The 16,118-nt window shown below is 39.7% G+C and overlaps 1 protein-coding gene across 6 annotated transcripts in view; it reads right to left on the bottom strand.

The window, feature by feature from the left end:
* CAMSAP2 (calmodulin regulated spectrin associated protein family member 2) overlaps positions 1-16,118 on the bottom strand; it is an 89,560-nt gene that overhangs the window by 24,402 nt on the left and 49,040 nt on the right. For 3 of the 6 annotated variants that reach the window (XM_040985419.1, XM_040985421.1, XM_040985422.1), the window contains exons 4-7: positions 12,274-12,357; positions 8,599-8,631; positions 4,903-5,044; positions 4,485-4,624 (exon numbers count right to left, since the gene is read on the bottom strand). In XM_040985419.1, coding sequence (XP_040841353.1) covers positions 4,485-4,624; positions 4,903-5,044; positions 8,599-8,631; positions 12,274-12,357 — 399 coding nt within the window. The remainder of the gene's footprint in view (positions 1-4,484; positions 4,625-4,902; positions 5,045-8,598; positions 8,632-12,273; positions 12,358-16,118) is intronic. The other 3 variants (XM_040985420.1, XM_040985423.1, XM_040985424.1) reach the window with 1 other exon arrangement.

The raw sequence follows: 16,118 nt of genomic DNA, 5'->3' as shown, positions 1-16,118 counted from the left end.
AATAGTACCCTATAGCCATTTTAAGGTGTATAACAGCTGGTTCTGTGTATAAACTAAAATTGAAATGTCAGTGAAGTAGTCACAGGATGTGGTTAAGAACTTCCATTTTTTTAACATATTGGTCACTCAATACCATGTCGATTAATTCCATAATGCTGTAAAGTGCTGTTGATTTTGTGTTGGGGCTTTTAATTGATCGGAATGATATTCTGCCAGCTCTATCTTCAGACCAGAGATGGTCTCCCAAGAAACCATTGAATTTACCTGGACAATAAGATGCTGGACTCTATGTTTGCAATGAAAGAATGTTAACTGAACTTGAACTGTAATACTGCAATAAGGTGGAGGAATCCACCATGGGGGGAGGGTATGAGGAGGGGTTGGGGGAATCCCAGAGCCTATGAGACAGTGTCACAGTGTCACATAATGCAATGTAATCAATAAAAAATAATATTGTTTTAAAAAGCTGCTTTCTTTCTTTCTTTCTTTCTTTTCTTTCTTTCTTCCTTTTTGCTGAGCTTTTATTAAAAAAAAAAATTTAAGTATTTTATTTTTATTGGAAAAAGCAGATATACAGAGAGGAAAGACAAGAGAGGAAGATCTTCCAAGCAATGGCTCACTCCCCAAGTGGCCACAATGGCCGGACCTGAGCCAGTCTGAAGCCAGAAGCCAGGAGCTCTTCCAGGTCTCCCACATGGGTGCAGGATCCCAAGGCTTTGGGCTGTCCTCAACTGCTTTCCTAGGTCACAGGCAAGGAGCTGGATGGGAAGCGGGGCTGATCGGCACCATATGGAATCCCAGCACATTCAAGGTGAGGACTTTAGCTGCTACACTATTGCACCAGGCCCAAGAAGCTGCTTTTTTTTTTTTTGATTTATTTTTATTATTATTTTTTTATTGGAAAGGCGGATACACAGAGAGGAGAGACAAAGAGGAAGATCTTCCGTCCAATGATTCACTCCCCAAGTGAGCGCAACAGCCAAAACTATGCCGATCCAAAGCCAGGAGCCTCTTCCGGGTCTGCCACACGGGTGCAGGGTCCCAAAGCTTTGGGCCGTCCTCAACTGCTTTCCCGGGCCACAGGCAGGGAGCTGGAAGGGAAGCGGGGCTGCCGGGATAGAACCGGCTTCCATATGGGATCCCGGGTGTGCAAGGCGAGGACCTTAACCACTGTGCCACCAGGCCGGACCCAAGAAGCTGCTTTTTAACTTGCAGTTCTGAAGTACAGATGCCTGAAATGTATCTGTCTTTGCCACGAGACAGTGAGTTTTGTTCACTGGTTTACCCCAACCATTTAGAACACCAGTAGGTATTCAAATATTTCGTCAAAATTCTTCAAAGCCAGCAGTGTCCTAACGCTAACACCAGTGTGTGATTGTCTTTTTTTTTTTTTTTGCTTAGATTGATTTTATTTTGATTTCATAGCCATTATTATTATTATCACTTTATGATACAGTTCCATAGGCCCTGGGATTTCCCACACCCCCTCCCCAATTTCCTCTCCCTTCACTGAGTTTCCCTATATTATTACTATACTATAGTCCTTCATAAACAGTCCTATGTCCATCATTGCGGCATGGACAATGGCAGAGAGTCCAGCTTCCTATTGTCAAGATATAATAAACAGTTTCATTGGGAGTCCATCTTTGTCTGGAAGCAGAGATGCATACAGCATTGTATCCTCACATCTGGATATGACAGTCTCCATTACACAGTTTGGAAGAGGCATATTCTTTTAATTTTTCTTTACTGTGTGTGATATTCTTTTTTTTTTTTAGATTTCTGACCAGATGATTTATTATTGGTAGCTTCCTAAAGGTTACGGGTGTTTACCATGACATTTACCTTAAGGCTATCTCCTTAGAACACTCTGCATTCAGGAAATGCAAGCAGCCCGAGCACCGCTTAGATTGCTCTTTCTGCCTGTGTGTGATATTCTTAAGGAAGAGGCCTAGTAGGAAAGCTTGGGGACTCCCCTGCTGGGCTGCTGCTTCCATTGGTAAGCATTAGAGCTGGGACTGAGGGCAGGCTAGGCCTGGTAAGACTGCAAAACCTGTCAGCCTGCATTTGCACTGAATCTAGGGCAGAACTGGGCCAGGCTAGGCTGATGTAGCTGCTGGAAAGTGCCAGGACTGGGCACAAATCATGTTAGGCTGCACTATAGTACCCTGACAAGTGCAAGATCTGGGGCTGGGGGTGGGTCCAGTAGGGGAATAGTGGGCACTCTCTTGGCAGGCTGCAGTTCCTGCTGGTGAGCATGAGAGCCAGGGCTAGGGGCAGACCAGGATAGACAAAGTGGCAGCATCCACTGGCATACATGCACATTGAGTTTGGGGGTAGGAGGGGCTTAGTTCAGCCATTGTATCCATGCATGTATTTGAGAGCCAAATGGGATGCCAGCTAGGCTGGGTTACACTGCAGCATATGCTGACACATGCAACTGCAGCTGGGGGTGGGACTGGTGGTAATTCTTAAGGGACACCCTAACTAGGCTGTAGTACCTGCTAGGTGATAAAGGCTGGGTCTGTGGTGGGCTGGCTTGGGTTATGCCATAGTGCCCATTGGTCTGTGTAAGAGATAGGAGTAGGGATTGAAATAAGATCTTTCTCTCTATCTCTCTTCCTCTCTGTATATCTGACTTTCCAATAAAAATAAAATAAATCTTAAAAAAAAAAAAAAGAGGCAAGGGTAGGGATGGAAATGACTAGGCAGCTGTATCCACTGCTAAGTGCATTTGCGGGTACAGGTGATGGATGGAACCAGACTCTGCACTGGTCAGCAACACAAGAGTCAGGTCTGAGGTCATCCCAGATGAGGTTTCTTGGGGGAATCTTCAACTAGTCTGCTAGACTCAAATCATGGATATAGGGGAAAAGTATCACAAGATATGTGGTCTGACTTTGGAGTTCACATGTTTGGACTTGGCCTAATCAGTTGCCGTTGCAGTAGAGAGCATATGTACAAATGTACAAAATATGTACAAATATGCAAATGTACACAGAAGACATGGTAGCCAGCTCATGTAGAACAGTAGAGGATGTCAAGTGCCACATCAGAGAATGGAAAGTGGAACAGGTTGAACAATTCTCCTAACCAAGCTTTGCAGCATGTTCCTGGGTCTGTGGTCTGTGGGTGCACTAACGTGGACTTTGTCAACCAATAGATCTTGAAAAGATTTTTCTCAATCCTGGAGCAAGGAAACCAACAATTTCTCAGAACTATCAAAACCACTGAAGTAACACCCTCAGAGCACTCATCCCCACATTGGGTTTCTAACATGTCATCAAATGACTGTCCCCCATCTCCAGGTGCTGATGTAGCTTGGTGAAAAGATGACCTTTTCTCCTTCACTAAACCCCGCCTCCCCAACCTGGCAGATACAGAAGAAAAAGAAAACACAACTGAAACATTTATCCAACTCACCTTCCTGCACACCACCCTACCCTAATCAGAGACCCACTTTGACAGGCATCTCTCTCAATTATGTAAAGAATATGAAAAATATAATTTAAAAAATTAAAAATTATACACCTTAACTTTCAAAAATGGAATGCAATTTTCAAAAATTTATTCATGGTTATTACTTTTAACATTTAACATCAATATAAATAAAATGCATTCCACTTATTTGTAACAAAATGATACTATGTGAAATTTTCATTCTTTTTCACAATCTGAAAGCAAACACTGACCAACAGCTAAACACTAACCAACAATGAAGATGATAAATTCCAAATAAACTGATAACTAAAGAATTTTGGTTCTGGGGAAATGGCTCAATTTCTAATCTTCCTCCTGTAAGCACTGGGATCTCATATGGGCAAAGGTTCCTGTTCTGGCTGCTCCACTTCCCATCCAGCTCCTTGTCTGTGGCCTGGGAAAGGAGTAGAGGACAATCCAAAGCTTTGGGACCTTGCACCCTGCAAGGGAGAGCTGGAAGAAGCTCCAGTTTCCTGGTTTAGATCAGCTCAGCTCTGGGTGTTACGGCCACTTGGAGAGTGAACCAGTGGATGGAAGATCTTTTTCTCTATCTGTAAGGCTATCTTTCAAATAAAAATGAATAAATCTTTTTTAAAAATAATATGCTGATTCAGTATACACATGAAAATGTGTACTCTCTATACTAAAGTAATGATAGCTAAAGATAAAATAAACTCCTCAAGAAAAAGAGGGATTATTTATAAAGAACGAACCTATTTGTTAGCCTTGCCTATGACCAAGAGGCATAAGTGTCTTATCCTCTATTCCGCAACATGATCATTTTTGCACATGATGCTGTGTGGTTCTACACTGTAAAAGGACCTTACAAGAGGGCCAACGATGTAATTAAAGACAGAAGAAGCCAAAAAACAAAAACAAAAACAAAAACAAAAAACCCCCACACAAAAAGCTTAACGTAGCTGGACCATTTATGATTCCTACTTTATGCTTTCTTAAAAGCAATTTTGTACAAAGCCAAGGGAAAGCACAGTAATTCACTTTACCTTTATGGATGAAGCAGCGTAGAGCATATCTTCCAGGGTGAAGTGGCAACACTGGTTCAAGTATTCCTGACAAAATTCCTGAATCAGCTGTAGGTTATACAGGCTATCAGCCAAAGACATAGTTTCTTTCAAACAAATATCTTCAAAAATAAAAAGAACAAGGTGATGACTTTAATTGGTCAGAAAACATTTCATAGCTAGTTACACAGTATGAATACACAATTATATAGAATCTATTTAATAAACAATGATCTGCAGTGATCATTCTAGACAAAGATTTCCTTTTCTCAATTATTTTCCTCAGAATTATACACAAATGTTCCTCTTGAAATATCCATTAGGACTTACTAAATACTATTGTCTCAAATATTTGTTAACATCCATCTATAGTTCAGAAGGATTTCTCTCTAACACTTACCCTCTAACCTCACAACACCAGGGCAGTAAAAATGAATCAGGGCGGCCAGTGCACAGCCATCCGTGCCATCCTTCAGCAAGTTTTCTACCAATGGAATGCAAGGCAGTTGTTTAAGCAACGTTTGCTCTTTTCTATAACGAGCCTACAATTAAAAAAAAAAAAGTACTAAGAATCAAACAGGAAAAAAAAAACCAGTGTTGTAGTAGATCTTATGGCATCAGCAATACTATATAAATTGAGAAAACAGAATCTTTTACCAATATTTCTTTTCTAAACAATGATACTACCAAAGATATATAAACAGCAACATCATTATAATTTCAAAGCTAAACAACACAGAATTATGGTGCTATAATATTGTTAATTCAAATGACATTTAAGCATATATATAAAAATGCATTATTAAACATTTTGAACACTTGTTATCTAAATTGGCAGTTCTGTTCATTTGTGATAATAAAACACATTCCCTTTATATTAGACTTAAACTACTACCCGCATTGAAAGAATAAAAGTATCTAATTAGAAAGACAAAAGTTACCAAAACCAAGGGGCAGCTAGAATACCCCTCCCCCAAAAATCAAGTGTCATTAACAAATAACAGTGGATTTCTGCTCTCCATCAGTTAAATAGTAGAACTTTGTTTTCTTAAGGTGGCTTAGTGTTGCTAAACATAATATTTTAAGATAATTTTCAAAAGAAAATATGCTGTAACAGCGATTAAGAGAAAACCTCTTTTGTCAGGTTGCCTGAGCTTGAACCCTGTTCCTGACACCACATGTGTGATTTGGAAAAGTGTCTTAAACTCTCATTTCTCATTTTCCCCGCATGTAAAATGGGAATAATATTAGTTTATAGAAACACAGGAGGTTTAAAAAGATGATGGTGCAGAGTGCTATGTACACTGCTGAACACACAGCAAGTAAGCAATAAAAACTAGCTGTCATTAGCAATAAATGTTAGATGTTATTAGCTAGCATGCTCTATTCAAGAAAAGCAGTGAAGATTCAGTGAAGTGCTTACTATAATATTTTATTAGCAAAATGTATTATTACACAGATTTCTGATATCTAGATGATTTTTTTCACAATGGAAAGTTAATTTTCTCCTAATTCTACCTAAATCAATCATATTAAAATTAAACTATGGTTCTGAAATATGATACTTTTCTGAGAAAACAGAAATATCAGAATTTAATGAAAGAATATTTGGTGAAAAATTACATTTCTTTAAAAAGATATCCCTTGGAAAAGCACACATATTAACAAAGAATGGCATTCATTCCTGCTTCTCTTTTACGGCTACTCAAGGACAAGATCCATGGAACAATGGAACACATTTCCCTTTGGAAAACTTGAGGAGCTTATTGTTATTAAAAATCAGTGCAGGCTTGGTCTTTGTACTTCACTGCACGATCCTAATCCAAATAGCACCAGTCTTCAGAAGGAAAAGTACATGTACTATAAAGATTCTTTAGTTGAATGTTAATTTTTACATAAGCCTTAGAAATTTTTCTCAATTTGCTGCTAGGAGACACTTAAAAAAAAATCAAATCTGGAAAGGAGGGAAACAAAAAAAGGAATGAACCTGTAGCATCATCTAGCCGTAAACGATCCTTTCTCACATTTGATTAAGTACTTCTCAGATCCTCATGTGTTTTTCTTTGATCATCTAGAATCAAAATAGTCTGCCCCTTACATACGCTCTAGATGGGTTTTGATTCCATCCCGAGCTTCAGATACTCTCTAGGCCTAGTTCTCAGCTTAGTATTCAAACTAGACTGAGCAAAGAACACAGGGTCATGGAAAAAGGAACTGAATTGTGTGCTTTTTCTATTCCTTTCTGCTAAGTAGCACTTCTGGACAAAGTGTGCGCACACACACATCATATCTTACTCAATGCATCTAGTGTTTTGGACTAGACAATCAGAATTATTAATGGTACACAGAGTCATTTTCCTCAGATTATATCCTATAAGATGTAACAAGGGGACTCCAAAAGTTGCTGTTGGACCTAGTGGCTGAGGTCAGCTGGGATGCCAGCAGCCACTTCCAGGTTCCAGCTAATGCTCATCCTAGGAGTGGGCAGGTTATGGGTCCCTGCCAACCACGTGGGAAACTTGCACTGAGGTGCCACCTTCTGGCCTTGGCCTCCTGCTTAGGACTGTCACGGACAACCAGGAGAGTAAACAGCAGAGGGGAACTGCCTGTCTCTGCTTACTCTCCCTCAAAATACATACATATACATATATATACATATATATATATTTATTTATTTAAAGAATAAAAACTATAAACTTTATTTTCAAAATAAGCTTCATCAACTTCAAGAAACTTTTCCAGGAAATTATTCTAGTCTTTTCATCCATTCATCTCTAAGGAACTGAGAGGGTCCTGGGATTTATACCAATACTATTATGTTTATGTTATTAACTTAAGAAAAATGAATGCCTTTAAAGAATTTGTAGGAAGCAAAATTGCCTCTGTTTGATGAGAGGAATGAACAGATGTACTGTTGCAGTGGAAAGGGATTCCAGAACAATCTCCTAATAAGCGTGACAATGTTCTTGTTCCTGGCCTTCCAGGAAGCCAACAGGTGAAAGTCCTTGAGTACCCCCCAAAACTTCTGTCATATCCTTGGTAGCCATTGCTGATTGTGCTTTATTCACCCTCTACAATTCTTTGAAGAAAAACTTCAAGATCTTGACTCTATCTGTTTAAAATTTCCACCAAAAGGTTTGCTTATCTGCAGGTGATCTAGGAAGAAGTGTTTTGGTTTCCACTGAGCAAAAAACTTGTACAACTTTTCAGTTAGAATTGTGTAAAACGAACTGAGATGCATATAGCATTGGCTACTGTTTCTGCTGTTAATTGCTGGTCCTCTTCACTTAAGACGTTGAGATTTTGCTTTTCCTTACAAATTGATGTCAATGATCTGCCACTGTGAGCTTCATGTCCTTTTAAATTTTATTTTTTCTTTTTATTTATTTGCAAAATTTGCAAGATCTTTGTGTGGGGGATATAGGGAGGGGAGGGAAAAAAGGAGAGACAGAGGGAAGGGAGGAAGAAATAGAGGTGGAGAGAGAGGTCTTCTATCTGCTGGTTCGCTCTTTAAATGCCCACAACATTTGAGACAGGGTCAGGTCGGGGCTAGGAACCAGGAACTCAACCTTGGTCTCCTACTTGGGTGCTAAGGACACAAGAGGCTTGAAATGTTAAGTGGAACCAGGTCTCAAACCAAGTACTTTGGAATGAGTTGCAGTGCTTTAACTACCATAGTCAACACCGGGACTTCCTACTCAGACTTTATTCCTTTTTAAAAACAAGTTAATTATTTGCCAATTGTTGATTTCTTTGGGATATCATCCCTATAAACAGAAAATTATTCTATCCAAAAAGTTATTTTAAAATATGGAAATATACATGCAATTAGTCCATTTTACTAAAATTAATGAGTATACACACATAAAGTTTTTAACCTATTGATGACAAGATTAGCAAAAAGATGCTTACTTTTTGAAACTTCTGATCCAAATTTTTGCCTGATACTTTTATCATTTAGGTTACATTATAAAACTCAAACCTACAGCCAGTTACTAAAAGAAGTATATGAAATGACTGTATCACCACAACATAAACAATATCATTCCACAATGACAATTATAGAGAGGAAATGGAAGTAACTGGGCAAACTTACTGGAACCAGTTTCCAAAACCATTTGGAAGGAGACTTCAGAGGAAGCATCAGGAAGAAAGGTAAAGGGAACATTCATCAGAATTATTTTTATTTTTAATTAATAAGTTATAATAAAGCTTCTGACAGTGGAGCCCGGAGTATACCTCTAGTAATAGTTCTCCTATGGTAATCAAAAATTCAGTCAAATACAGGGACAGGTTACTACTAATAAAGACCATCATCCTGCCCTCCTCTCTTGCCTCTCCCTACATAAAAATTCATTTCAGAATACCTAAGATATGCTGTATGCTTTGGTCACAAAGAATACTAAAGGCCAAATTCTCCAGACAGACCGAAGCAGACAAAGACAGCCAGTAAGTATGGGAAGCAGTATCTTAAACTTGATGCAACAAAGCCAACACCAGCTCAGAAAAATTAAGACTACTTAAGTAAAACCCTCTGGACATTCTCCCTCTTTCGGGTCCCAAGTAAGAATCAGGGGACCATCTCTGTCCCCTGGTGCTGATGTGATCTGGCACATCTCCCTTCACCTCCTACCCCCCACCACACCGCCAGGAGAGAGGTCGGGGTCTTTTCATTCCCCTACCATCCAGAGACCTGCATGAATCTGCAATACCCTCACCCATGTAATACACATTTAAAAATAATTAAAAATTTTTAAATGCCTGTGAAATGGATCTACTAGTGACTTAATTGTTTTCCTATTTTATTTATCTTTTCTTCCATTTATTGGTTCACTATTGAAATGGCCACAATGGCTAGAGCTCAGCTGATCTGAAGCCAGGAACCAGTGATTCTTTTGGTTCTCCCACGTTGGTGCAGGATCCCAAGCACTTGAACCATTCTCTACTGCTTTCTCAGGACATAAGCAGGGAGCTGTATGGGAACTGGAGCAGTTGGGACTAGAACCCAGGGCTATGAGATGCTGGTGCTGCAAGGTGAATTAGTCTGTTGAGCCACTATCCCAGCCTCATACCAAAGACTTAAGTGCTTTTCTTTGCAACTCAGTGTCTCTGCTCACGCTATTCCCTGTGACTTTTCTGTCCAAATGGCATCAAACCTATTAGAGTCCCACATCCTCTAGAAGGCTTCCTACATTTTTCACTCAAAGAATTACAATAAATCTATTGGCAACATACATATAGAAAGGTCTATAATAACCAGCTACTTACAACCTCTACTAATTTGGTGTTGAGTCCCTTATGTTTACTGAAAATCCAGTTCCAGAACTCAGGAACCACATAACCTTCAAGGACAAACGAGAGAAGGCCCAGAGACGTCCAGGGCCCTGGTAGTGGCAGAACTACTCTCAGCGCAGGAGGAGAGTGCAGAAAGAGGGACTTGAGACAGCAACGTTAGTAAACTGTCTTGACGAAATATTTTCCCATGACAGCGCTATTTGAAATGCCTTCCTCTTAAAATAAACATAAACACACACACACACATTGATCAGAAGTACATCGTCAGCGGATCTGATATTCAAATGAAATACCTTTGGAATCTTTTATTTTGGTCTGACACTAATTATCACAATACAAGTGTCCCTCGACATATGAACAAATGAGGGAACTTCAAACAGTTTGTGGAAAATTAAAAGGTAAGTTTATCTTGGTACAAAAGTTTCTGAAGCCTACATATATGGGAACCTTCAAAATAGTCATGAAAAATTTATTAATGCATTTCAAATTTTTTGTACCAAAATAAATATCTCTCAATTCCATTTCCATGGAAATATAAGCATGCTTATATTTTTACCAAGAATATGGCTATGTTTCACAGAACAAATTCTTTAGAGCTTCTGAGTTAACAGGAATTGGGCAAGAATAAAGGGTAAGACACATCATCCAGCACCAAGGGCTGTCTACAACAGGGCTCGGTATTAGTGTATGCTCCTGAGGCAGGCTGGCTGAAGTACATGGAACCAGTGAGACTTCTCACAACTATAGACTTACAAGAAACAGCAGTTCTTTCATACCGTATTTCTCAAAGGAAAAAAGCAATCACAAATTTTGCTTTACTATAATTAAAAATCAAGAATAGAATGGCATTTCCAGCCAAAGCAAGCAATTTAAGTACCCAAAATAACACTGTTATTTTTGTGTGACAGTATTTTCCTTAAATCTATTGTGTAATAGTCTTTTCTCATAATGATCACACCTATACAGGTAGTAAGATTATGTCAAATTACTACTTATTTTCACAAAGAATCTAATAATGAAAAATGATAAAGTTTATTGAGAACAAGGATGTAAATGCTATGTATGTACTAAAATAAAAGTGTGCTAGGCCAGATGTCTAAAATTGAATCAATCGCATAATCTTTTTTTAAATGTACTCACTCATTCACTCAACAAATATGGCTTGAATGTTAACAAGTACAATTGCATGGGCTAAGTGCTATAGAAAAGTCAAAAGATGTGTATTATACTGAAGGCCTGGATTTCCATACTTTTTCCCCACTTTTTTTTTTAATTGATTTTTAAAGTCAGAGTTACAGAATAAGTGAGTGAGAGAGAGAGAACAAACAAGAATCTTCCTTCCTCTGGTTCACTCTCCAAATGTATGCAATGGCCAGCACTGGACCAGGTTGAAGCCAGAAGCATCATCTGGGTCTCCTATGTGGGTGGCATGGGCCCAAGCACTTGGGCCAACTTCTGTTGCTTTCCCAGCTTAGGAAGGAGCTGGATTGGATTATAAGTGCAGCAGCTGGTATATAAACCGACATCCATATGGGATACAGGTATTCCAAGTGACGGCTTTATCTGTTACATCACCATGCCAGCCCATTTTTTTTTAAAGATCATTTAATCTGGTTGTCTAAAATATAAACAGCATTTTTCCCCATAGAAATAATGTTTTTGGGTCATATGTCAGCATTTAAAATATTCATTAGCTTATAATGTATATACAATACTACAGAATTTAACCATTGTATCAGGGTCTTCAAGAAGACCAAGAAAAAACTGAATTAAAAGTTTTGGAGAAAAAAACTCTGATATCTATGTATAAGTTTTGTAACACACATTTTTCATAAACTTTTTATACATTCTCATATAAAACTGAGATTTCCATAGAAAATTCATTAGAATTAGAATTAGAATAATGTCACCTTCTGATTCTAATCAGAGCAACAAGCAACATGGAAGGGCATAACTGGATTTATCGCCAAGATAAAAAGTTTCAGCTCTGATGGTAGGGCAGGGAGAAAGAGAAGGAACCCAACTTGAAAGGCCAGGAAACATAAGGAGTAAGAGAGACAAAGACTGGTTGAAGACAAAAAAGGAAGCATCATCCAGAATGACAGTAAAAGAGAATTCCATTCTCATATAGGAGAAAACATCTAAATAAAGGTTAAGTATTAAGTATGGATCATATTTTCAGGAGATATCAGTAAATTCAAGCACTGTGATCCCAAACATCAAATGTATACTATATCTAAGTGACCCTCCACGAAGGTTTCCAATCTTAGTCATTTTTTCACAAACACTATTATCCAATTAATTTGCATTCTGTACTGCCACTTACTTAGTGTTTATAGCATGGCTTTTCGGGGTATAAGCTAACCAAAAAGATGTGCTTTTTAATAAGTACATCTGTTGATGTTTTCCAAAGTAATATATATGTGTGAATACACATGATCTCAAAAACATATAACTTTTCCTGTGAAATACATACCTTTTGACCTCCAGAAGCCTCAACCGTGTGATGTTCCTTCAATTTCTGTTCTTGTTCCATTATGTCTTTCAAATGTTCATTGACCTTAAAGCATGAAACATTAATTTGATATTAAACTGAAATTTAACACTAAAAATACCAAGTATTTTACACCTCTTGAGCATCTACTATATCAGGAAGTGAGTGGAGTGCTAGGAGGAAGCAAAGGTACTTGATAATACTATCTTTAATATGTTTAGGAGGCAAAGTAATACTTCTTTCTTTTTTTATTGAAAAGGCAGATTTACAGAGAGAAGCATAGACAGAGACAAACATATTCTGTCCACTGGTTCACTCCAAAGTGGCCACAACAGCAAAGGGCTGAGCTGATCCGAAGCCAGGAGCTTCTTCCAGGTCTCCCATGTGGGTGCAGGGTCCTAAGGCTTTGGGCTGTCCTCGACTGCTTTCCCAGGCCACAAGCAGGGAACTGGATGGGAAGTGGAGTAGCTGGGATAGAAATTGGCGTCCATATGGGATCCTGGTATATGCAAGGTGAGGGTTTAGACACTAGGGTTTAGCCTATTTTTTAATTGGAAAGACATATATGGACAGAAGGAGATACAGAGACAAAGATCTTGTATCTACTGGTTCGCTCCCTAAGTGACTGCAAAGGCCAGAGTTGAGCTAATCTGAAGCTAAGAGCCAGAAGCTTCTTCTGGGTTCCCATGTGGGTGCAGGGTCTCAAGGTTTTAGGCCATTCTCTACTGCTTTCCCAGGCCACAAGCAGGGAGCTGAATGGGAAATGGAACAGCAGGATTAGAACTGGAGCCCATCTGGGATCTGAGTGGATGCAAGGGGTAAGGATTTAGTCACTAGGCTATTGTGCCAGGGCTTTTTTTTTTTTTTTTAAAGATTTATTTACTTCAAAGGCACAGTGTCAAAGAGGGGAAAGACAGAAAAAGAGTTTCCATCTGATGCCTCACTACTCAAATGGTAGCAATGGTCAGGGCTAGTCCAGGCCTAAAACTGGATAGAATTCCAAAAGAGTCTTCTACAGGGGTTCAAGTACTTAGGTCATCTTCCACTGCTTTTCTAGGTACATTAATAGCAGACACCCAAATGAAAAGCAGAGCAGACAGGGCTATGTTGTAGGTGATAGCTTGACCTGCAAAGTCACAATGCTGACCCCTGTGGGCCTGCACTAAGTAGGGCTGCTAGGAAAACATGCCAGCAAAGCTGTAAGTATGAGACAGAGCACCAGTCTGTACAGAAAGGAAGAACGTAAGTAGTTCAGAAACAGGAGACATCACGTTCACTGGTCCATAGGAAACAAAGGCTACACAGTTGAAATTTAGTGACATACTTCAGAAAGAATACTGATCAGGAGCCTGGAATAAAGGAAGAGGGTCAGTTCAGATTCAATGATATTTTGCATCAATTTTACATTTTAAATGTTGAGCAAAATGACTGAAAAGTTTTAAGCAAAGCAATATGATCCAAGCTGTGCTGCTGAAAGTCACTTTGAGAGTTCCAGTTCTAGTCACCCAATGCCTCCCAAGGAGAGCAACTATAAATTTTGGACAATTAAGTGGCAACTGTTGGAGAAACTGGCAAGTAACCAAAAGCTGATGAACACCAGCAAGCATTCAGCCTTGAAAAGAAAAGAAAGCCTTGTTTACGATTCACATACGGTACAGTGGCTAGCTCTTAAACCATAGTAGTGCTGGTATGAGGAATCGAATAAGGAATCTGGCACTCTCTAAGTAGAGGACCATCTTGGGAAGAAGGAGTCATTAATGAGGTAGATTTGAAATCTGTATAAATCACCCTTAAATTCTTGGCTGAGCCCTGGACTCTGCATGTGTAGGGAAGATCACTTTGCATGCGTAGGTGAAGCAGCTGCCATGCAGGGGAGTACATTTGCATTCAAATCCCACCAAAGTAGTGGAGCCCTTAGCAAACACATTGCGTTTTCCACCAAAACTTCAGGAGCACAGTCTGTGTTTTAGATTTAATCTAGGAATCGAAAAATACCCATCAGATCTGTCAACTTAAAAGCCTTTACTAGGGCCCGGCGCAACAGCATAGCAACTATAGTCCTCACCTTGAATGTGCCAAGAACCCATATGGGCACCGGTTCTAATCCCGGCAGCCCCACTTCCCATCCAGTTCCCTGCCTGTGGCCTGGGAAAGCAGTTGAGGATGGCCCAAAGCCTTGGACCCTGTACCCACGTGGGAGACCCAGAAAGAAGTTCCTGGCTCCTGGATTTGGATTGGCTCAGCTCCAGCCGTTGCGGTGTTTGGGGAGTGAATCAATAGATGGAAGATCTTCCTCTCTGTCCTCTTTTCTATATGTGACGTTCCAATTTAAAAAAAAAAAAAAAGCCTTTACTAACCAATTATCCAGGAATAATTCTAGATAATTCTAGGTATGAATAAGAAAACTCTTCCAAATGATCCTATTATTTGGAGAAAGAGCATAACTAAACAAAAAAGTTTTGATTATTAGGATGCGAGAAACACTAGAGCAACTCTGTAGGGTCCAGGGATCCAATGATGCAAGAGTTATCGGGCTATTCACGGACCAGCAACATTAGCATCATTTGGTATTTGTTAGACGTGCAACCTCTCCAGCTCCCATCTAGACCTACAGAGGCAGATTCTATATTTGAACAAATTCCCAGGGAATTCTCGTGCACATTAAACAGGAAACTGAAGCAAAGGATCCATGACTACGGAAAATGAAACCAAGAAGAGCTAAAACAGCAAGCAGTGGGGAACTCTCCATGCTAATGGTGTAAGCAAAGGTGACAGTGAGAGCTGATGCGGGAAGACTTCAGATTTGGGAGGTAAGAGATAGATTCTCACCCAAAGACCTTCTACCTCTGCTCTCAAAAGGACAGTGGTAGGTACAAACATCACACTGGAGGAAGTGCTCCATGAAGTCTGAGCATTCATGGAAAAACAATTCAATAGTAAATTAAAGTAAGGCCCATTTGCTGGACTGGCAGTGACTGGGTGTTCACCTGAAATTCATGCTTAAGAATTGGAAGCAAGCTCTGGTATCAGCAGCCTGAGTGGCCAGTTCAAGTTGCGTCCAATTCAGAGTGGTGTTCATGGTGCTGGAGGTGGCAAGAACAACAAGGATAAGAAAAATAAATATGAATCTCCTGTACCAATCAAAGTAGAGAAAACTAAGAAGGCAAAGGGACCAGATGCTGCTAGTAAACTGCCATTGGAGATGCACCAATAGAAGGACTGAACCCCCCCATCTGATGAAAAGCAGGGTGATGCTGACAGTGATATAATCCTGAACCACCGGATCACGGTCAAAGGTGACTTCTCTGGTGCCGGCATCAAAGCAGTCTGTACAGAAGCTGGTCTGTGTGGCCCTGAGAGAACGCAGAATGCAAGTACTAATGGAGACTTCAAAAAATTCTAGAGAGATGCTCTTTATAAGCAACAAGAAGACACCCTTGAGGGGTCTTCTCTAGTAGACCACAACTACCTTTAAGGACAATGGCTGGAGTTTTCCCTATCCTGTAGAGAAGCTGACCAGAGGAACCCATGTTCCAGACAATTTCACTAGCAGACATCCTGGGTATCTTATTGAGTGTGAGGTGTCCTTTGTCACTGCTCACTACAAATAAAGCGTGCTCTTTATCATTAGAAAAAAAAAAAAAAGGAATTTGAAGTGAAAGTTGTCTCCTTGTATAAATGTCTCTAGCCACATTCACTGCTATAGGTGCAAGTAGAGACAAGTAATAGCTATTACCAGATGAATAACAGAGAGGGAAGACGAGAAAGAACTGGTGCTGCTTGCAAGAATCTAACATCAGGGAGAAGACTGTGAAGTCAAGGGAGAG

The sequence above is a fragment of the Ochotona curzoniae genome, unplaced genomic scaffold (assembly GCF_017591425.1).
Source record: "Ochotona curzoniae isolate NIBS_2020 unplaced genomic scaffold, NIBS_Ocur_1.0 contig_430, whole genome shotgun sequence".
Classification (NCBI taxonomy): domain Eukaryota; kingdom Metazoa; phylum Chordata; class Mammalia; order Lagomorpha; family Ochotonidae; genus Ochotona; species Ochotona curzoniae.
This window is presented reverse-complemented; position numbering and strand designations above follow the sequence as displayed.